Raw genomic sequence first — 23,014 nt, forward strand, 5'->3', positions numbered from 1 at the left:
CAGCAGTTCAGATCATATTATCAGCAGAAAAAATCAAACAGATAGCATCACCTGCTCAGATCAACAATTTGAACCATGAGATTAAATTGTTTGACCCATCTCGACCAATGTGCAGGCTTGTTAATATGCCAAACACCAAACATAGGATGGTTGACTTCTTCCTGTCTCCCTGATTTATGACAGTTTACTTTTTGGCTCAGGTTCATATATAAAATCTCAAAATTCATCAATATAAAATGAGAGCAATAATCAATGTGATATAGCTTCACAAACCAAGATTGAGATTACTTTCATAGAGAAAAATAATTTGAGATGTTGCTCCACATTTTATTATCCAAGCAAAGGAGACTTATTGTGCCCCAGAGCAGAGTAAAATAACCAAAACAGCAGCAAGAAGCTGTCTTGAGCAATGATTTGATACACATGAAATTTTATAATGTAATTAATCACTCCATCCAATTGAATATAAAATTGTTTGTTATGGAAGTGAGCCAAGAAATATGAGGGTCTTACAATATATTTACAAGGTGTTTAGTCAACGGGCAACTGCTAGTAAGCTGTTTGTGGGTGTTTTGGGCTTCACAGCATAATCAAGTGAAATTTCTGCAGGACTCGAACCTGGAATTGCATCTCGGAATGGTACCTCAAAAGCCACAGATTGGTACAAACAGACCTCATCCTCCTTACAATAGTACACCTGAAAAGCATGCATCAAATTAGATATAAGCCATAATAAGTAACTGATAAATTGTGAGTTGAGCTTGAAAATTATTTTCATATTTGCATTTTCTTCGTTATTTTTTCCTCCAATCATTAAACCAAAGGAAAATTTGTTGGTATAGAGGTGTCAGAGCAGTTTATTTACTGTTTGCAGAATAATAGACTTGCTGGTGGGTTTAGCTTGAAGCCAATAGCAGAGTAATTGGCTCTTGGATTAACCCTGTTTCAACTACACACTCCATCTTAGACTCTGATGAACTCTTTCATCGGGTTTATGTTTTTTTAACTAAATCAAGATATTCTTTGACAGGTAAGCATCAGTCAAAAGTCCTTGAAAGATACCAGAGAGTTTATTGGGGGTCAGAGGGACATTATTGGCTCCATTGACTACTTCACTTATGAATTTTGTAGTAGGAATGCATGTCCTACCAAGATAGAATGTGTAACTTGCCATCAGCTTAGCTTACTTGCCTACTATTAGCATCCCAAGGAAGAGGGTTACACAGAGAAGAAACAATTTTATGGTTTAGAATTTTTAAACAGTTCAAGAAATCTTGGTATATTGCAGAGTGAAATATTATAACTAGAGGAGTCTTTCTTTTTTCCTTTCGTTCATTTATTTATTTCTTTTGTTAGCAAGCATCCAACACTACCCCATACAAAACGGAAAAAGCTTATTCTTCCCACGCCACCCAAAATCTTTTCTAAACTAGCCTTACCTTGCAATTTACTCTTGCCATGAAAGCTGACGGAGAGGATCTCCTAAAATGAAGAGTTGCAAATCCTCCCGGGCTTAGGATTCCATCCAAGGGAGCAATGACCATTGTAGTTTCAGGCTCAGTTTCTATACTGAATTTACTCTGGGCTTCCTGCAGTTGGAATCACAAAGCAGAATCTTTTAGAATATGTAAATGACCATTACCATAAAGGTTAATACTATAATGAAATAGTAGAAAGAAGAATGAAACAGCAATAATAAAGAAGTTGGAGTTTATAGCATTCTGTGTAGATAAATGTGCACACATGAGAGAGAAAGAGCTCTCTACCTTTGAGAAATGGTACCCTTCTGGAACTGATATTCTAATATACAGATTTCCCTCATTGGATGAAGTACCATCAGCTGTAATGGTCTGTGTATCAGCTGATGATCGTCTTCTAAGGCGTTTCAAAGATCGGGATTTTGGTATAGGAGGCTGAACTCCTTTCAGCTCTAGAGTAACAAGATCAGCTTCTTTCTTTTTCAAGTCTAAGTATCTTATTACACTGTTGTTTGTATCAGCAATAAAAAGGACCCCTGCAATATATTGATGACCCGTCCAATCAAACCTCATTACTAATACAAATACAGGTACAAGAATTGAAATTGTGATTAAAAAGCACATTATAAGTCATAAAATAACAACTTTTCTTGTGATGTGGCATCCAAGATAGCAGGTGCTTCTGCCAAGGTTTTGTTCACCATTACCTGAATTTGTCAGGACCACTAGCCCATATCAAGAAGGCAAATCCTATTTAATTAAAAATAAATAAATAATAGAACTTCTAGCTTAAGTAGGTTTATGCACACACCCAAATCTCCAGAGTACACTGGGAAATCAGTTATTTCAAACGAGTATAAAAGTGTGTTTGGAAGTGATTCTAGAAAACGTTTCTAACATTTCTAACACTTAAATGATAAAAAATTTCAAGTGTTGGAAAGATTAAAAGTGTTTTTTAAAATTACTACCAAACGGACTCTAAATCTGGTATCAAATTTTAGCTTTACTCTGAATTAATGCTCTTCATGGCGTTAATTTCAATCTGCTAAAACACAGATAATGGCCATGTATGTGGGTATCCTCTGGAGTGGCCATTCTCTCACTCTTTAAAGGTGGCTATCTTCTATGAAATTCAACTACAAGTTTTAAGAGGCATTATGGAGGAGAAAAATCCAGATACCATAAAGAGAGAGAAGAGGACAAATCCATTGGAATTCAAAGTTTGGCTAAACATTTTAAATTGCTAAGTCACATGGAGAGAACTCTTTTCCACAATGCACTGTAAACCAAAGTTTGATCGTGCATTCAAGTCCAAATTTGACTGAAAACATTTTGCCACATGAATGCTCTCAAGATTTCAAAAGTCATAAATCGACAATTTGGCCCCATACTTTTCATATGCATGTGTTTGTTGTACTTTCATGTCTATCAGAGATGTGAAAAATAAAAACACTTTATCCTAAAAAAGAATCAATATAGCACTTTATAGTCATATTCCTGCATTGCAACAATATCCACAAGACCTGATCTTTTCATTGTCTTAACTACATGATTATCATGCCATGTGATGAATTCAACAAAGGATGAAGCACAATCTGCGTCTATTTCTGACATACGAAAATATTGGCAAGTTAATCTCTTTAGTTATAATAATGAGGATGAACTGAAATATAACAGCTAATGAGCTGCAACAAGATAAGAAGAATGCTTCAGGAACGGTAAGAAGAATCACCATTTTCTACTTCAACAATTCCTGATGGCTCTGAGAGCTGCAACAAGATAGTAAATGCTTCAGGAACAGAAATTGAGTATGAAAAGCAAGAATATCATCATCTAGCTTTAGTTAGAATGAAGGAAATATATTCACTCTTTCATACTTTTTCACCTAGTGATACACAAGGAGATAGCATATACATGAACAGCATATCAATGATAACTCTACAGTTACAGTTTTAACCTTATTCTTTATGATGATTGGTATTCAGGTGCATGAAATATTATTGATCGTATAGAAATTTGACACAAGTGTAAAACATTTTATCACTCTTTCTAATGATTTCCTTTTCTCCACCTATTGTGACTATTGCAATGGAATTCAGGAAGATGAGAAACTATCTTAGACAATAATCCTAAGAACTCAATTTAATTTAATCCCTGACTTCAAAAGTACCTCAAAATCAGTTAAGGGCCAAAAAAAAAAAAAATCTCTGAGAAACACCCATGACACCTTTTTCCCCAGAACAACACCCTGCTCTTCATTTTCTCTTTTTGTACATGGCAATACAAGAAATAAGTACAGTACACGCCAATATTATAATCAAATAAATGAAAACAAAGACCCAATTTTTCATAGATCCTGACAGAGTGAAACAAGATAAATCCTACCAAATCATTACCATCTGAAGGATTTTAGAATAAGAGAAGGAAAGGAATAAACATTTTCTAACCTGAGCAGCTAGGGCTCTTCCATCCTTGAAACCTGCTTTCCCTGTTCCTGCTAATGTACTAACTCTTCCAGTAGCTGGGTCTAGCTTCTTGATCTGAAATTTGGAAGATAAACTTTATTAGTTAAAACTTAATCAGTTTCTTATAATAATTATGTCATAACAATTTACCTATAGCCTTCTTTATAAGAAGTAATGAAAGAGTTTTCCTGCACCTTGGAAGTTGATGTAGATTGAAAATAATTATAGTAGTATTAATAAAAGATGACCCAGTAACACTGAGAAATTGACACATAGTTATTAGATCTCTTACTAATGAAGTTAAAAACCCTTTTCAAGATTATTAAGACTTCAAAGCCTTGAGTCCTCAGTCCCTGAAGTGTGACCCCAATGTCAATTTACTGAGAGCAATCTTAGAAGTATAATAGGAGAAATGACATTCACCATAAAAATGTCAAGTGGTATCTCTAAGGGTGAAAGTTACCACAGTATTCAATGCCTCAAAAGTGCATGCTTCATATTATTGTTGTTATTTTCTCTACAATGCCTATAGCACAATAATCAGTAACTACCTTGTGATTATAAGAATCTGCTACATAAATTTGACCATCCTTTCCACACGAGACACCCAATGGATGTTGAAGGAGGACTTCAGACCCTACTCCGTCATGATCTCCAAACTGCAAGTCAAATATGGAATAATTTGAAAGGAAACCAAGTGTGAAATAAAAAATGTGGTAAACTAAACATTGAACTTCAAGATTCTTCACTCTGTACAGTTTTCAGATTGTCATTGTCTGCCTGAATAAAATGGAACTGGATTCTTAAATTAAAGGAAAAGTACCCGGAACAAGTTGTCTGAGAAAACTGTATCCCCACCAGCTAGCAATCTTGATCCTCCTGTCTTCAGATCAAGTGCCCGTATGGAGCTACTTTCACTATCAGCAATATATACTTCCTTTAGATCTGAAAAAATGTGCATCCAAGCAAACTTTCATATTCAAAGGTTGAATATCCTGGTAAAACTTTCATGATAATAGTTGAAAGTTGCAATAGATATATTACCAGGAGATAATGAAATTCCAGAAGGTTGAGCAAATGATGTGCTTGTAGAGCTATATCAGCAATGAAACAAATCAATTACCAATGTAAGATTTTGGGGAGCATGATATAGATTAGATAAACAATTGACAAACTGAATCTTTCTATTGCAAATACTGGTCTCATACAAAACATATGTTAGAGACTCACATGCTTCATTTGACACATACAAGAATAGGTGTATGGAACTATGGATTGAAATCTTTAGTATTATAACTGCTGACTATTGAATAAACCTCTAAGGAGTCTAATTAGAATTCAAAATAGCTTTTATTTCACTCTTCCATTTGTTGTTCTTTTGGGAGTGTTAAGAAGGGATAAAACCGTAATCACTAATCATCACAGACTTGCTATCACATTGAATAATAACTTTTGGGCACATTTCAATAACTAAATGCATTATGAAGTTCATGGGTTTGAATCATAGCTATGGCAAGCTAGGGAACTTTGAACTATATCTGATGAGCTAACAGAGAAATGAGCAAAATGAAAATTCAAAAGCAAAACAAAGCCAACTTATGATGACTCCTTAGGGTTATGATTATTCCATACATTACCTGTATCCATTCAAGTTTCTTTCATAACCATCACCACTAAATGCTCTTGTGACTCCATCTAATGTATTATGTTCCCAGATCTGATGTTGGCCAGCCATTGCAATATAAACTATCTCATTGATTGGCTCGAAGCAGACATCCCATGGAGAGTTGAGGAGCTGAAAGAAACAAGAATTGAAATGCATGAAGTATGAATATTGCATGTACAAGGGGAGATTATTTTCATGAATCATTATGAGTGCAACTTAAACAAAAATCCATAAAGTTTATGCTCTTCAATCTTGCCTGAGTTGCCCCTTTTCCTCCCCCTTGGTAGTCAGAACCTTTTGTTCCATTTCCAGCAAGAGTTTGTACTGTCTCATTAACAAAGTCAATCTCCCTACAACAGTAGAAGATTAATAGATCAAATATTTCAGAATCATGTATGAAAAGATATTTAACATGATGTTATACCCCTATGTGTTGGGAGACAGTCAAGTATCAAGGAAAAAGTGAACTGGTTAAAGCCAGATTCAATTTTCTCATAGTTGTGAGAAAGGTGTACATATTGGAAAAAATATATAGAAACAGAAACTAGAAGCTATCCCAAAGTGCTGCTCATTAACAGTTATCTAACTCTTTTACAGCAATTAGAATGCTTTATGCATTAGAATAGATCTAGACACTTCTGAAGTATAAGCAGCATTTCCATTAGACACAGATATGAACATCTGTTTCACATTAAATTAATCCATAGTTTAATTAAAAATTTAAAACAAAAGCATCTGAACATAACTAATGGAGTATGATACTAAACATAGATCAAACAAGCCAATAGAAACCATAAGGAATGCACTTCCAACTGTTTTAGAGCTAAAAAGCTGTGCTTATGAAGGCTGCAAAACAAGAAGGATAGTTTCCAAGTATTAACATACCTCAAAGCATGGTTTTCAGTATCTGCAACATAGAGGAGATTTTTCTTTGCATTGTAAGCCAGACCCTAAAGAATATGTAACCATTAATTTACTATGCATATAACCAACAATTAATCAGGAAACATGGGATGCAAAATTTAGATATCCATGAAATGCATCTCCAAATGAAAGAGTTATGACTGAACAACTATTTGATAAGCAACAGGTTCACTATAATCCTTACCTGAGGGCGATTGAAGGTGGCATCATCAAAGCTACCATCACGTAGACCCTCTTCTCCTGTGCTCCCGATCTGGAGAATATAATTCCCATTTAGGTCTGTAACCACCTGAGAATCAGAAGCAGCATGATTAATCTCAATTCAGTGTTTTCACTTTAAAACCAATCGCATCCACACACCAACATCAGAAAGAAGGAAACCGAAAAAACATGCATGAAAACTAATTTATTACATCGTCTTCTTCTTTCTTCGTATCACTCATCTTCCTTTCTCTGTTACTTTAAAGAGGACTGGTGGCATAGGCAATGCACGAGGGCACACAGGTGTTATTAAAACACAATGCATTATTATGTGCTTCAACTTTAAGTCTAAGGTTGCTCTTATATCAGATTTATTTTTCCCCATTTTTCATATATCAGTTTTCTTCTTCCCCACTTCATTCTACACCCAGCCCATGCCTCCCTCTCCCATTTTTTATGGGTAAAGTTGAGGCATAAGTCATCTCTACTAACTTCAAGATTTCATCTTTACCAAATTCATCTGTCTCAAGTTATTCCATTTACATTCTCCTTCATTATTGGTGGAATGGACAATGCACATGTACAAATAGATGATTTTTGACTTTATTTATCCAAGGGACACTTTTCTATCATTTTATTTCACTCTTTTTGCATTCCCTGACTTTACTAGTGAAATCTTTTTAGGAAAAGAAAGCGTGGACACTAGGAGAATGTGAGTGTTTAGCTAGGTTGGCGATTTTGGACAAAAATTCATAAGTGTCTCCTAACTTGGGTTTTCCAAATCCTTCCTTGGACTCCATGCCTAATGAAGATCAAGATGTTGAAAATGCTTAGAGGCCAAGGTATGTAGTTGAGGGTGTAGATAAATGTGAATCAACAGAGTTTTCAAATTGTTGTTTTTCCTTGAACTATTTTTTTATTTTAAAAAAGAGTTAAGGGGGCCAAGACAACATTTTTTTTACTAAGTGTTTTTGTGCCATGTTCCACATTGATCCAGATTTAAGTAAGATCGATCCATCTTTTGCTGGATTGTTTTTTTAGCCGTTGGATCAAGGATTCCCTTTCATATTTAACCCAAATGTTTCTAGTTTAGGCTAGGAAACACCAGCAGACTGTCTTTCACTCCCTTTGAGCTATCTCTCTTCAATCAAAATTAGGAGTGTTTGGTTTTCGAGAAAATCCTCCTTACTTTGATTTTTAAATGGATTTTCTGGAGAAAAAAAAAAGGTTGATTCATTTCTTCCATTCGTCTTTCATGTTCTATTGATTTGGATTTGAGTGAAAACCCATTTTCTTCTTGTGTGGACTCAAGGAGAGGTTGAGATTGAGCTTGCTGTGGACTTCAAGTGTGCTTTGAAAGAAGAAGATGTAAAGTTGACGTTGGAAGGTGCTAGTCAAGTAGTCTGGGAATGATAAATAGACTTGAGCTAGGTAAAACTTTGTACTCGGTTATTCTTCATGGTGGAAGCTTTTAATCATTGGTAGGGCCGTGGTTTTTGATCTCTTAGGAGATTTTTTATGTTGAAATATGGTGTTATCGTCTCTCTCTTATTCTTATCTTTGTTCATTTCCATTTATTGATCTCAATTTCATATTTGGGAATATAAGTTGGATGGGTGAAAAATGAGCTGAAACAAGTTCAATTATGCTTTGAAAATCTTGAATAATTTTCTATTCAATTTGATTATGATATCAAGTAGTAATTAGAAATGTGTTGAGGAGTTAATTGTTCTTATGAATTTAGGCTGAGGAGTGTTGATTCATTTGCATGTGAATTGCATTTTAAATTGTTGGGAGAGTATTGTTGCATTCATACTTGCATGTGGTTTTTATTCTTTGTTAAAAAGTTGTTGAAGAGAAGAATATAAGTTGTGAGAAATCCTAATGAAAGATAATATGTGTTGAGGAGCCATTTTTGAATTTTTATAAAAACACCTATTCAACACCACCCCCCCACCCCCCATCCCCACCCCAATAGGTGTAGTCCACAATTGAGATTCACCCTCAATGAAGAACCCTAATCTAGGACTTTTCCATCTTAATCTAGTATTACAACTATACTATTTTCTTAGAATCCAAATCATTTGTCATCTGAGATGATTTTCTCATGTCAACGTGTGTCACTTCCTTTACTCTTGCTATTTATTGGCTCTTAAGTTGTGCATTGGAAATGCATGAACCTAGAACGATCTAAAAAAAGAAAGAAGAATCCACTATCTCTTTGCAATATAAATTTGTTGTCATAATAAAAAATGGAAACCAAGATGTAGTTTCTGGTTAGCAGTAGGTACTTTAGTCTTAGCAGTACTAAAAGAATATCTAAATTGTATATAAGTGTGGAAGAGAGAGAGAGAGAGAGAGAGAGAGAGAGCCTACTATGCGGTTATGGTTACTGTCTGAAATGAACAGCCTGTTGTTGATGACATCAATTGCCAGCTTTCCAGGAAACTTCAAAGGAGATGTCAATAAACGGGGATCATTCTCTTTCTCCAAACTCAAGGGAAGTGGAGAGTTGTCTAACATTTTCTTTTCGCCATAAAAAATAAGAGCTGCTGCCACTATATCATCAAGGTCCTGAGGAAAAAAAATGTTTCTTTCAACTTTTTTCTTATTGTTGATCATTGAGGTAACATGGTCTAAAAGGTGAAAAATATCATTCTAAAAATATGCCATTTGTATAAGTAATCTTACATGAAACTGCACCTTAAACTATGGTTGCCAAAATTGCTTCAGCAGGACAAAGCTATTTGCTGTTAATAAAAAGTCCATTTCCAATAAAAAAAATAAGCACTTCCTCACCAAGATGGGTTTTGGAATAACTCCACAACCATACACAAGTCTCTGACGGTTGTTCATTGGGCTTTGGCTGCACCAATTTCCTTAAAGTGCATCCTAGGGGTGAAATATTCCCATCTTCAGAAATTCATCCAATCTCATCCCTCAGGTGCTTTAGCTTTCTGATCATATTCTTTCTAGTACTGCTTAGCTTTTTCATCATTTTAAGTCCTTGAAAAGGCAGCATAAGTAATCTTAACCATATCAATATTATAATACACCTGGGATGACACATGTAATAAAATTTGGCTTCTTTTTTATATTTCAAAAGCAAATTTAACAATCTTTTGAACTACTTGATATATTGATGGAAATTCATAAATCAGTTTAGAATGAACCAAACAGGTTGATGTTATTTATCCTAAGATTAGAGTCTATTCCTACCCAAGAAGATGAATTTAAAAGACATGAATGACCACATATGAGAAGGGTCCTCAGTATCTTTTCATTACATACAATATCAAATCATCACATACTTTATAAACATGAAGCTGGCTTTGAACATAACCACTGAAAGTCAGAAGCAGACATCAGTACCTTTCGGCGACCTTCACCTGATAACTGTGCAAGGAGCTTACCATTAGGCCCAACAACAGCAAATGTAGGCCATGAATTCACACCTAGCTCTCTCCATAAATACATATCTCCATCATTGACAACCTACATTTATGCAAAGGCATTGGAAAAATTAAATGGCACGGGTATTAGTGAATGTCTAAAGTAGACTAAACAATATATAAATTTTTAAGCTCTCAGGGAATAACCCAGCAATATATATCAAGCTGACTGTGGAAATGTACCCAAGTGCTGATAGCTTGTCAACATCTAGTTTAAAATGTGTGATATTAAGAACATATACAAACCTGGTAAGCCCAACACACAATTCTGTGCAAGGCCTATTCCATAGTCCATAGGAGATTTTCATGAGAATATCAGTTCAAAAGCATGGGTTCTTCTTATGCCAAATATATGTGAAATATGGCCAATAATTGACCAAAGGGAACCAAATGGAAAATTTAGTTCCACAATACCCAACATGGCTTATGAAGACCAAATTTATTCTTAAACCAAGTTTCAGACATCTGACATACTGGATGATTGATGCCATAGCGTAAAACTGCATTGCGGATGGCCTCTAAGTCTTTCTCATTATCAAACTTTGCAGAATGCACTCCCACAACAGTGAACTGCATACACATAAGCACATATTCAACAGCTACATATGGAACTGTAGTTTAAAAATTATGGCCAATCAACTACTGAACCAGATATTTATCTTTCCTGATTTGGAGGAATATTGAACAATACATGCAACAAAACACACACACACACACACACACTCACACATGCATAAAGCTAGCATCATCATTCTTCCACCAGAACTGGTGGATGCTCTTTGATTTTCACCTAAATTCTCTGTAATCTTGCCACATGTTTTCGGTAGTTCTTCACCACACATCTAGGTTTTCTTTATAATTCTTAGATTTACCGCATGGACAACCTCAAAAACCAATATTAGGCTATGTGTCCTACTATCTTATGCAAACATTTAGTAAAATCAATGGATATTCTACAACATATGCCTCTACATAGCAGCACCACTACCATGAATTGACAGAGAATGAACGAAAAAAGGTATCCATGAGAAGCCCTGGACAAGTGGTTATTTTAAATTACGAAGTAAATATGAGCGGTCAGTAAATATTATGAAGAAACAATTTTTTATCTTATTTTATTTTATTTTATTCTTTTATGTTGATCATAGTCTAAAGGAGATAATAATAAAACAAAATTTGCTAGTTCAGCCTCCATATAATTATTGCCAATTATGAGTCATGTGTTTCACAACCTTGGTGGGAGAGCATTTGCATCTGTAAAATCCAGCACATTAGTCGAGTAATTATCATTTTTTTCAAATAGGTAAGCTAATTTAGAACATTCACATGATTATATTTCAACAACAAAGCAATGCTGTTCCCAAAGTGACATAAAAGATTATCATGTTCATCATAGGGGAAAAGAAAAAACGTATATGATGAATATGATAAAGACAGAAGCCTATCACATATGAAATTTGAGATAGCTAGCAGATTGAGATGAATGAAATCAAAGAAGAGGAATTTACCGGCTTATCTTTGTACTTTGTCTCCAAAAATTCTAGATCTGGCAAGACATGCATACAATTTATACAACAATAGGTCCAAAAATCCAGTACAACCACCTTGCCTTTCAGATCCTGTTCAAACATAGAAAAAGTTGAATAAGAGTTACATGGTATGCTTCTCTAGAAGTTATTGAAAATTTCCACCATTGGAGAAACTAAATAAGCCTAAAAGTAATTTGTAACTTCACAATTTTGACTGAAAATCCTTAAATTCAGGGAGGTTGCCTTCATATAATAAAAATTGTTAGCCTCAAATGAAAGCAAGAAAAGAAATGTTGCATTGAGTTGGATTTCAGATGGTGAATCATGGATTTATCACAAAAAAAAATTGGTGACTGGTAGGGGGTAACCAAAAGTTTAAGGAACATTTGGAATAGATGAGAAGCAGAAACCAAAGCATGTGTGGGCATGTATACTTAATACAAACGAATTCTAAAAATGGAAAAATGAGGCAGTTCAAAAAATAAATAATGCAACTTGTTCATAGAAGTGGCAGGGCAACTACCAACAATATAATGGATTTACCCTGCGTAATTGAAGGGGAGCCGAATTCAGCCAATCAAGTTGAGATGGAAACTCAGGCACAGTAGTAGCATTTCCCCTTACACAGTGAAAGATGACACTTTCAGAACAGATTTGGCAAAAAATTAACATAGAAAATTATAATGTAAAATCTGCCATAAAAGGGAAAAAGAAGAGGAGAAAGACGATGATAATTTAATTTCTAAACTTCTGATCATGTGTGTTTATGCAGTTTTCTGAAAAAAAAAAAGATGTAAAGAGGAGAACATCTGAATTACCTGCTTTCCAAATCAGATATATAGTTCACAAATTGTTGGATTCTTCCAGTTTGAGATTCCCCTATAACCATTACAAAGCAGATGAGATTTTATTCTTGTTTCAGTTATGCTTATGAGATCATTAAAACTTAAGGAAAATGGATGCATACTGTCAACAGAACCATGATTTTCAAAATAAACTGTCCCTGATTTATGCAAAGACATATTGCTGGGAACATGAAAGTAAAAAAGATAGAAGAAGAAATAAAGTAGTGAAAACAAAAAAGCACAAAGGAAAAGAAGATAGAAGTGACCATATGAAACAATTTGATGGAAAATATCATTACCTTCATTCTTTCCAAAAGTAGGACGATTGACTCCAAACAATAAATTCCAAATAGCTTTAGGAGATGCATATTGCATTGCCTGCAAAGGCATAGCAGTTCCACATACATACAAGAAATAAAGAAAATTAACATCAAACATATCACTTCACATATTTATACTAACTCAATATTACAAGTCTGAGGTCAACATGAATTTAGAATACACAAATCTTCCATTCAATTATGTGTAGTACTACCTTCCAGTTTGAGACAGCAAATGCAAGACAAGAGAGAGCAATGCCCAAACTTCCATATCTCACCATATCTCGCCGTGAACCCTGCAACCTGTCCATAAATTATTTCTGCAACCTCAAGCTAATGCTCCTCAACTAAATTAACTACTAATTTCTTCTTATCATGCTGCTTTAGATGTCAAAGTAGTTCATATAAAATAATATAACCCGTATGTAACAAGTGCATGATTTTCTTTCCAGAGATGGTTATCTAATGGAATCTATCTGAAAAGTATGAAAAGGAAAGGGAAGATGGCTCTTATTTTAGTTGTTCTACACACAGTACTGGTTTAGTATAGTTACATTATAAACTGTTCTTCAGTATTTCCATTTGAAAACCAGATGGTCTAGTCTTTGTAAACAAAAATCACCAGAATTTTTTTTTTTTTTTGTATTTTTGCTTATAAGGTGACCAATTCCCAGAAACCTATGGTTGGTTCAAAACAATGCCATTTAACAAGGTCCACTTAAATATTTGTCAAATTACCAAGCGATTTTGAACATGATAATGGAGTTGCTTTAGTAAAACAACTTGGCATCCCAATTTCAATGCTCCAATATATTAGAAGATCAATCGTGATACTTGAATAAAAATTAACCAGATTGATCCAAAAGGAAGAGAGAATCGGTTTAGTAGGACTTGAACACTGACTAGATAGGAATAGGAATCTCAAATCCACAATATTAATTTATTCTACAGTCATGGACCTTATTAGATCTTTTAGATGAGATGTTCCACATAGTTTAATTGTGGTCCATATTTCATTTTCCTTCTTCCTCTTCTTATTTTTTTTATTTTTTTATTTTTATTTTGTTAATTTTATAATTTAAATTTCTATTTTCATTTTCAATTTTAAAGATTTTTTGGTTTAGTTTTTCCTGTATTCTGATTCCAGATTTGTTCCCCCTTATGGTTCTTTCAATAAATTGATTTATAAACATCAGCTTCAGAATTACTCAACCTCCAAATCCCCATAAAACTAGAAACCACCAAGAAAAGCAACATAAGCAATATGGCATTGGCTGTTAAATTTCAGACTTGAGTTACTGAATGAAAAAATATCAAATTAAAATATTAAAATGAAATTTAAGTAATAGGAAATATGGACAATGTGGTTAATCAAAATATACGGGAGCTTTTTTGATAACTGTCTTACCCCGCAATTGAGAGGACCCCACCACCATCAGAGTTTGTTTCCTGGATTGATACACTTTCTGCTCCTTCTTTAAGCACTTCAGGTGAAGTTTGTTCAAAAGAATTAATATACTGAGATCCCTGTATCTTCTCATCTGCAATGGTTTATCTCCATCAAATCTCATGGTACCAGAAGACAAATAATCTTAAACATCAGTTAATAAAGAATTTCTATAAGAATAAAACCATTACCACTAAATGGAACCTTTTGGCCTGTAATCTAATTAAATTATAAACTAAGAAGTAAAGAATCAATTAATTGACATGAAGAAAATTACTTTAGCACCAAATAGGAGAGAAACTTCCATTATTTAGAGCACCCATTACACAAAAAAATGGTTCTTACTTGTAGTTGTTTAAGAAATGGAATAGATTGTAACTTCACCATTCTACATTATCAATGGTACAAAAGGTACACTTGTAGTATATTCTTAGGACTACATACTAGGGCAATCAGAGCCACCAGTGAGAATATCATGCACTGAAACATTTCCTATCTCCTTTCTGATAAGTGAAGGACCAGCTGCTTTTAGAGTCTCTTCCGGTAATGTAGTTGTCACAGCTATACATCTGCAAGCAGCAAAGAAGAACAGAAACCTTATCAATCAGCAGCAAGGAGAAAAAAAACAAACAACAGAAGGCATAAGAGGCACCCAAATGACTAGTTTGTGATATGGAAACAAGGAAAAAAAGGAACCTTAACTCAGACTTGAATGTCAAGACATACATGCAAATGTTTTCCTTATCTGGTTTAACTCATACAAGTATCAAGGAGAGAAAACAAAAATAGAAATACCAGTCACCCAAATGGTTAGGGTGGATAAAGAAATACCAAGGAAAGGAAAAAACTCCAAAATGGATGCATATGTCAAGAAGCTCACAATGCCATTTTCTATACTTGGTTTGACACATTTACATTTAATAAATAAATATCTTATAAGCACCAAATAAAAACAAAGAAGTGCATATAATATGAGCATATTACCTCATTTGTGCAGCCTTGGCAGCTTGTACTCCAGCTAGTGCATCTTCAATTACAATACACTAGGAATGATAGGCATGAAGATCGTTTATTAAGATTAGTAAAATTCTAAATTTGCTTATGAACACAAAGGGATAGCTATTAAGATATTGGGAACAGGCATACATACCTCACCAGGGGGCACATCCAAGATCTTTGATGCCGCTAAAAAAATATCTGGTGCAGGTTTCAAATTCTCAAATGCATCTGCTGATACAATAGCATCGAACCTGATAAAAATAGACTGCAAAATAATAAGATCAAGAAACATCTTATGTAGTTAAGAAGGCCAATGACCATCTTAAAATACACAATTTTATTGAGCAAATAGATGTTTCACTGCCCATCATTGGGTAGACAACCAAAAAGGATAAATTAGCAACAAGAGTGCTTGGAAGAGGTTCTTTAACCTGAGAAGCATAGCACATGATTAAGTTAGCTTACATTGACAATGGTAGACCTGCAGCAGCTAAATTTGCATCAACCTTGATGCGGTCAGCACTAGATGCAACTGCAACTTTTAGGCCATTGCTTTTACACTGTTGAATAGCAGTACCATGTTATATTATCACCCAATGCAGCAGCAGGAAATTAACACTATTTCACAAGAGTCATTGGCTTATGTACCTGATTAATGAGTTCAAGGGCACCTGGGAATCCTATTCCAGAATTTGGTTTTGCATACTAAAAGAACAAGAAACTTGGCAGTTAGGAACAATCAAATAGTAGCACCATGTGAACAAAATTTCTCATTGCATCATATATCTACAACCACCTTCTCTAGATATATCTCAAAGAACCTTTTCTTTGCTGCCTCAGGATCGAACCCCTTAACTCCCTTAACAGAAGCAACACCTCCTAAAAAATTAGCTTCACCTGAACATTTGTGTGAAAAAAAGTACCAAAATATTTCATGTCAAAAGCCTTTAGTGTGCAGCTCATCGTTCATCTATTTAACCACTTCCATGAAAACAGAAAATAGATTTAGCTATCTTGAAACTGACCCTCTCCAATCAGATTGCCAAATCACAATTTCTATTGGGTTGTTCCTCAAAAATGCAAAATTTTGATTACCGAACTCATGCCAGTGGGATTCACAACTATGATTGGCACAAGAGATCAAAACGTTTGCCTTTGTGGTTTATTCAGTATGTTCCCAAACTCACACCAAATTTTTTAAGACTTACATACACTTTCAACTTTTCCTACACAATTCCGTAGTTCTTTGTAGTGTGTCATCTTGAGAAAAAGGATTAGACTTTAGAGCCCACTATTGGTAAAAATAATATCAAATTGATGGATTCTAGTCAACCAAACAAATCAATAATTACAATTGATTTCTACACAAGCCAATCCCTTCTATTACTGTTATCATTTCCAATTGTTGAATGCCATACAACACAAATGTAATCTATTGGAAAGCAAATAAGCCCCTTTCATGAAACACCCAAGTAAAATAATGGCCATAATTTTCAAAGCATTCTCGGATTTTCTAACTATGATGAATCAAATTAGCCCCCAAATAGCAAAGAGACTCAAATTTCTTACCAGTCCCCATGAAGGGCACGAAATCCTCAGTCGTTACTTGCACACCCATTTCATGGAACACGTCGACTCCAGCCCTTCTAGAAGGTTCTTCACTGTTACAGAGCACGCCATCCATGTCAAACAACACAGCAGACACTTTCCCCCACTGGGACTTCCCAGTTTCTGGAACATTCTTCTCCTCAAGCTTCACACAGGCCTTGGGCGCCGCCGTCCTCCGGTGGCGGAGGGACACGTGGCGAGAGGAGAGCCTTCGGATGAGAGAAAGTGGGGTTGAGATCGACGGTGGCGGGAAGATGAAAGGGGTGGTGTGGTGGCGCTGAGAAGATGAGAGTCTCAGTGCCATGGCTGTGGTTTGGAGGTGAACTGATTTTCTGTTATTTGTGGCGGGGAGGTTTTGATTATATTGGGCCTGGAAGGCCCAAAATACCCTTGATCTTGGGCTTAACGTATGGTGAATTGTGCACTAGAGTGGGGTCATTTTGGAAATTTTGTATGGGAGGGAAATGAAAATAGGTGATTTATCCACTTTGCAACAATTTTTTTTTTCTTTCAAATTTTGTTGGCATTGATCAGGGGCTTTTAATGGGCCTAGTTCATTTGGATTGATTGGGCTGGTCTGACTAAACCCATTGTGATATATTTGATGTAGGGTTTGGGTTCAAAATCCACCTCGGTCTCTCTCTATGGTATATATGATATTTTATAAAATTAAAAATATTTATATAATAAAATTATTTAATATAAAATTACATATAATTAAATATTACTTATATTTAAATTGGACCTTAAGTAGCTTTTAGATATTTAAAAAAAAAAAAATCATTTTAAGAAATAATTAAAAATATGAAGAATGGACAATTTCTTTTTACATTATACACAAAAAAAAAAACAATTTTTTATATTTGAATTTGTAAATAGAATTTTATTTTTGAAAACAACAAAAATATGAAAATGGTTTTAAAAAAACCCTAACATTTTAGGGTTAATTTCATGCATTTTTTTTGAGGTTTGGGCCAAACACATTAAGAAATTATTAATTTAAAATTTCATCAAATACTTCATATTCATTTCTCGTTATTTTCACCAACTTCATTTCGATTTAAAATAAAAGAGGTATTTAATAAAATTTCATTGTAAGTGGAATTTATTCGGTATTTTATTTTACAATAACAACCATTGAGGACACTCTTTTTTCCAATAAATTGGTGAGCCATTTGTCACATGAAGTTTTACAAAAATCAAAATTTTTATTCAAGAAGTGGGGGAAAGTCCAGTCACTTACCACTACGAACCAGGGCTCACCTTATTGTGCAAATCATCATCTTCAACCCAAAAACTTTCAAAATGAATTCATTGCAAGCTGCACTTGACAGATGCCCCAATACTTCATCAAGATTATATATTCTCATTGGGATCCTATCATCTACCAATCAGCATGTTATCAATCCAATATGCCGATGCTGTTTGCTGCTAATAGCTCTTACTTTTTGAACCCTAAAATGGGATCATCATCAAAGTTCATTATGATTATGTTTGATTTTCAAAGACACTAACAGAAGAAAATCATAATAATAATAATAATAAAACAATTTTATCTTAAAATTAGTTAAAAACTTATGTATTTTTAAATTATTTAATTTTTATATTAAAAAGTTAAATTAATTTAAACGAGTTTGAAGCAGCATTCCTTTTTTTTCTACTTTTTCTTTTTAATTTTTTCCTCTTATATTTTCTCTCAAATTTTCTGAGATACAAAGATAACCTATAAGAAATTTCCTAGTATAAAAACAAAAAACTTTCCATCATATTCCCATGTTTTATCCATTTGTAACCTATCACTTCATAATTACTTCCATTGAGGCCTTCAAGTTATGGCTTCTCCACTACATGTTCATATTCTTAGTGCCCACGTTGTCTCTCATCTTCATGCTGATCATGATGAAGTGAAGAAACTACTCTTCTATAAATTCTCTCCCTCCAATCCGCCAGCTTCATCAATCAGCTTTGAGGAAGGACCATCATCAGGTATGTTGAGAGTAATTGAGACACTTAGCTTTATTTAAAAAGTGTTTTTAAACCGTTTCTGAGAACTGTTCTCTAATTGTCTTGCCATTGATTTTACAGACATTTTCTCAACAGTGAAAATGAAGACGGCGATCATTACTGTTTTCGTCATCAGTTCAATGTTGTTTTGTCTTCAAGCGGACGCCAGACGGCTTATGCTCGAGGAGGTGAAGAGGGCCAGAGGCGAAACCGATGTTAAACCAAGCCTTGTTCCTGCAAAATCAGGCATGAATGGTAATGGGATGACTGCTGACCAGGTTAACAGCAACAGCGAAGAAAAGAATGAGAGCGATGAAGCTTCTAATGGTCAAGGATCGTCGGCTTCCGGCTCAACTCACCATTTCTACCCTGATGAGCCCCCTCGTCATGGACACCAAACTTTAATTCCATAAAATCCATATGTACGTTGAATGTGTTTCTTAGCTGCTGGAATTGTACTATGTTTTGTGTATGATATGTCATGGGGGTTGGGCCTTTAGGCCACTTTGTTTGTTTGTCAAAAACTAGATGAAAATAAAAGCCCCTATTGCGTGTTTTAGTATTGATTGGTTGAGTACTTCTGGCATATGCGGTTTCTGCTTAAATTTTCACCAGAAATCCTTACATGAACACGCCCCATTTCTGAAATGATGATACCTGATACGGTCCCTCACTATGATTTCTCGGTTATACACTTGCGAGATAAGCTTGGTTGCAGAATGGCAGTCCTCACACACCCTTAGGTTCTTCACTATTCGGATGGTTGTTCCTGGGCTTGTGTTGATTAGGCCAAAACCAATGGCAAGCTTTTCGCTATGCTGCCAAACTGCGGTCTCCTTCTCTTCTTCGTCAATATCGAACAAAACTTGAGACGGGTCCGGTTCATAGCCTTCCATCTGCAGCCTTTCCTTGACCTTGTCCAGCATTTGGTAGATGTCCTTCACTTGAGGGTGTGAGCCATCCCCAATTATGAACTTGTGGACCTCGCCTCGGCCTAAGTCGATAATGCTGGTTCCAGGAGTTGTCTTTATTCCCCTTTCCTTCATCAGTTTTCGCACTTCTCCTACTTCTTCCCACCTTCCGGCCTTTGCATAGATGTTTGATAATAATGTGTAGCGGCCGCTGTTCTGCGGCTCGAGCTCGAGTAAAATCTTCCCCACTCTTTCACCCAATTCGACATTTCCATGCTTCCTGCAAGCCCCCAGGAGTGCTCCCCAAACTGCTGGAGTAGGCTCAGTTGGGATTGAGCTTACGACCTTCTCCGCCTCTGTTAAGAGCCCAGCCCTTCCTAGAAGGTCTACAATGCAGCCATAATGCTCAATTTGGGGCTCAACCCCATACTCTTTTCTCATTGAATTGAAAATTGTTAGGCCTTTTTGGACCAAACCTCCATGAGCACAAGCATTCAGGACCCCCACAAAGGTGATTTCATTCGGGTTTATGTCCATTTTTGAGAAGAGGTCGATGGCATCCTCAGCCCGACCGTGCATAGCCAGCCCCCCGATCATGGCATTCCAAGAGGAGACTTCTTTGTTTGACATCTTCTCAAAAACCTCCCATGCTAGGTCGATTCGCCCGCATTTTGCATACATGTCCACCAAAGAAGTACCCAGCACTCCATCCAGTTGAATGGAGTTCCTCTTCGCATAAGTATGAATCCATCTTCCTTGATCAAGTGCTCCCAAATTAGCACAAGCAGACAGCACACTAGGAAGCACAAATTTTCTTGGCCTAATTTTCTCTTTCTGCATTTGATGAAAAATTTCCAGGGCCTCCATGAAACACCCTTCTTGAATATAACCATCAATCATGGCACTCCAAGATATCTCATCCCTTTCCTTCATCTCATCAAAAAACTCCCTAGCAACTTCCACCATGCCACATCTAGAAAAGCCGCTAATCATCGCGTTCCAAGTACTGATCATACTCCTATCTGGCATACCTTCAAACAACTCTCTAGCTGCTTCAACTTCTCCAAATCTCAAGTACCCATCAATCATAGCATTCCAACAAACAGCATCCACTTCCCCACCCTTATCATCAAGAATTCGCCGTGCCTCCACCAAGCGTCCAAATGATGCATACATCCTAATCGCTGAGCTCAATATGTGTCCATCTCCACCAAGGCCATGTTTCACCAAATGGGCATGGACTTGAACCCCCTCTGCCACCACCCCGGCGTCGCTGCAGGCCTTGAGCACTGCAGGATATGTGTACTTATTAGGCCTAAAGTGTGCAACCATCATCTCATAATACAGTAAGATGGCCTTAAAGGGCTCATTGTTCTCAATACACACCTTGATCATACAATTCCACAAAAAAACATTCGGTTTCCGCACAAAGTCGAACACTCTCAACGAACTCTCAAAGCTGAGATATCGATTAGTACTTACATTTGCATAGGATTTTACTAAGGAGCCTGCGATGTAGCTGTCTTGGAGGTGGCCAGTCCTTAGTATAAGTGCATGGGCTTGCTTGAGATGGTGAAGAGAAGTTGTGCATTGGGTGTTGAGGAGATGTAAGATTGCTTTGTGGGAGAGTTTAGAGGTCTCTGTGGAGTGGCCGTTTGGAATCAGATGATGATGATGATAGGGAGCTTCTGTGGCTGTAGTTGCAGTTGAGCTCATCCTTTTTCTGATAGTCTGTAGCGGCCAAGGATCTTAAATAGGGGATTTTGAAGCTGGCCTCAGCTTCATGGGCTATGAATCATGTTGGGCCGTTTGGGGTTTTTAGTCTTCATTCTTAACTAATTTGAAAACGGTTTTCAAAAATAATCTTGAAAAACAATATTTGAGAATGGTTTTTGAAAATTATTGAATGATTTGTTAAATAAAAGTCGGTTTAAAAATCTGAAATGTTTTTAACCTGTATTCAATCTTTTTAAATATGTTTTGAAAATAACTTGTTATATATAATTCTTTATTTTTAATCATTTTTCATATTTATATAATTATTTTTTTAAAGCAGATCTCAAAAATGGGTTACAACAAAGGAAACAATTCAAAAAAATCCTCAAAAACCACCTTGTTTTTTTATTTCTTGTTAATGAATGCTTTTCCCAAAAAAAAAATTCTAAAGAATAGAAAACTGTTTTTGAAAACTATTACCAAATAAGTTCTTATTTTAATTTTTTTTTTACTAAATAGAGCAAAATTTCAAAAAATAATTTTAAAGAAATTAAAAATTATTTGAAAATATATAGCAATGTATGTCACATGTAAGTAGTGTCTTGAAAAGTTTCATAAAAAACATTTGACTTTAGCATTTATATCAAAATTATGTCTTAGGACACATATTTTTTATATTTATCCTAAAAACTTAATTCTAAGCTTTTAAAAATTTATGTGGGACGGACCATCATTCCTTACATTGTACAAAGTGTTAATATTGGTACACATGAATATATTTTTGGAATTATAACTTATATAAATTTTAATAAAAATTCGTAAAAATAGTAAAATAATATCTAGAAATAATTTAGAAGTGTTTTAGAAATGAGAGAATATTAAAAAGTGGAAAATAAATGAGAAAACAAAAATAAAAAATGATTGTGTGGAATTTAGGCTGAAAGTATAGTTTCATATGCCTTCAAAGTGCCCCAAAGTACACTTTTGGACAATGCTAAACTCCAAAGGGTATTTGGTTATTTCATTTAGGGTTATTTTTGTCCTAAAAAAAATCTTAATTCAGGTGGATGTACAAAGGTATTTGAGGATGTAAGTATAACTATTCATTAAATATCTTTCAAACTGCATGTAACATATAGTTGTTTTTTCATAAATAAGTTATATATTATTATTGAATACATTAATTTAGTAAAAATGAATACTCAATTAATAATAGATTAAGTTAATTATTCTTTTGATATTTGATGTTTTTCATAAAATATATTAATTCTTTTAACATTAAAGTGTCATAAATACTAATTATTAATCTAATTAAAATATTAAATAAATAAAAATTTAAATATCTTTCAAATGCATGTATTGTAATAGCCTTTTCATAAATAAGCAAGTTCTTAACTATTACTTTTTTTTTTTTTTGAAAAAATTAGCAAAAGCAAGAACCCATTTAAT

At 34.9% G+C, this 23,014-nt stretch overlaps 3 protein-coding genes across 4 annotated transcripts; 1 reads left to right on the forward strand and 2 right to left on the reverse strand.

Moving 5' to 3' along the window:
* Nucleotides 1-260: 260 nt before the first annotated feature.
* On the reverse strand, nucleotides 261-17,278 carry LOC100247769 (protein SUPPRESSOR OF QUENCHING 1, chloroplastic). Of its 2 annotated transcripts, XM_002277528.4 has the most exons (28): nucleotides 16,896-17,278; nucleotides 16,123-16,223; nucleotides 15,975-16,031; nucleotides 15,792-15,886; nucleotides 15,478-15,577; nucleotides 15,312-15,370; nucleotides 14,772-14,896; nucleotides 14,289-14,421; nucleotides 13,096-13,183; nucleotides 12,860-12,938; nucleotides 12,534-12,594; nucleotides 12,259-12,334; nucleotides 11,695-11,805; nucleotides 10,661-10,756; nucleotides 10,107-10,229; nucleotides 9,111-9,308; nucleotides 6,718-6,822; nucleotides 6,495-6,559; nucleotides 5,866-5,959; nucleotides 5,581-5,738; nucleotides 4,988-5,037; nucleotides 4,767-4,888; nucleotides 4,495-4,602; nucleotides 3,926-4,018; nucleotides 3,211-3,247; nucleotides 1,767-2,014; nucleotides 1,440-1,589; nucleotides 261-697 (listed from the first exon to the last, which is right to left on the reverse strand). In XM_002277528.4, exons 1-28 carry the CDS (start codon nucleotides 17,236-17,238, stop codon nucleotides 536-538), a joined length of 3,237 nt encoding a protein of 1,078 aa, XP_002277564.3. In that variant the 5' UTR covers nucleotides 17,239-17,278; the 3' UTR covers nucleotides 261-535. The 2 variants fall into 2 exon arrangements, with proteins under 2 accessions (XP_002277564.3, XP_059598908.1); XM_059742925.1 differs by lacking the exon at nucleotides 16,123-16,223 and having other exon boundaries at nucleotides 16,896-17,010.
* Nucleotides 17,279-18,766: 1,488 nt separating this feature from the next.
* Nucleotides 18,767-19,497, forward strand: LOC104881392 (uncharacterized). The gene is made up of 2 exons (XM_010661505.2): nucleotides 18,767-18,920; nucleotides 19,020-19,497. Exons 1-2 carry the CDS (start codon nucleotides 18,767-18,769, stop codon nucleotides 19,349-19,351), a joined length of 486 nt encoding a protein of 161 aa, XP_010659807.1. The 3' UTR covers nucleotides 19,352-19,497.
* Nucleotides 19,485-21,569, reverse strand: LOC100247691 (pentatricopeptide repeat-containing protein At5g48910). The gene has a single exon (XM_002281906.5). The coding sequence runs from the start codon at nucleotides 21,563-21,565 to the stop codon at nucleotides 19,547-19,549; it is 2,019 nt and encodes a 672-aa protein (XP_002281942.1). The 5' UTR covers nucleotides 21,566-21,569; the 3' UTR covers nucleotides 19,485-19,546.
* Nucleotides 21,570-23,014: the final 1,445 nt, after the last annotated feature.

This window comes from Vitis vinifera, chromosome 14 (genome assembly GCF_030704535.1).
Source record: "Vitis vinifera cultivar Pinot Noir 40024 chromosome 14, ASM3070453v1".
Classification (NCBI taxonomy): domain Eukaryota; kingdom Viridiplantae; phylum Streptophyta; class Magnoliopsida; order Vitales; family Vitaceae; genus Vitis; species Vitis vinifera.

Bases quoted from the DNA above. Each gene is read 5' to 3' on its own strand.
- LOC100247769 (XM_002277528.4), bottom strand. From the start codon at position 17,238: ATGGCACTGAGACTCTCATCTTCTCAGCGCCACCACACCACCCCTTTC. The intron at 15,887-15,974 runs GTACATAAGCCA...GCTATTCAACAG, and splicing joins CCCTTGAACTCATTAATCAG to TGTAAAAGCAATGGCCTAAA. The intron at 4,603-4,766 runs GTACTTTTCCTT...TTTGACTTGCAG, and splicing joins TCTCAGACAACTTGTTCCGG to TTTGGAGATCATGACGGAGT.
- LOC100247691 (XM_002281906.5), bottom strand. From the start codon at position 21,565: ATGAGCTCAACTGCAACTACAGCCACAGAAGCTCCCTATCATCATCAT.
- LOC104881392 (XM_010661505.2), top strand. From the start codon at position 18,767: ATGGCTTCTCCACTACATGTTCATATTCTTAGTGCCCACGTTGTCTCT. The intron at 18,921-19,019 runs GTATGTTGAGAG...TTGATTTTACAG, and splicing joins TGAGGAAGGACCATCATCAG to ACATTTTCTCAACAGTGAAA.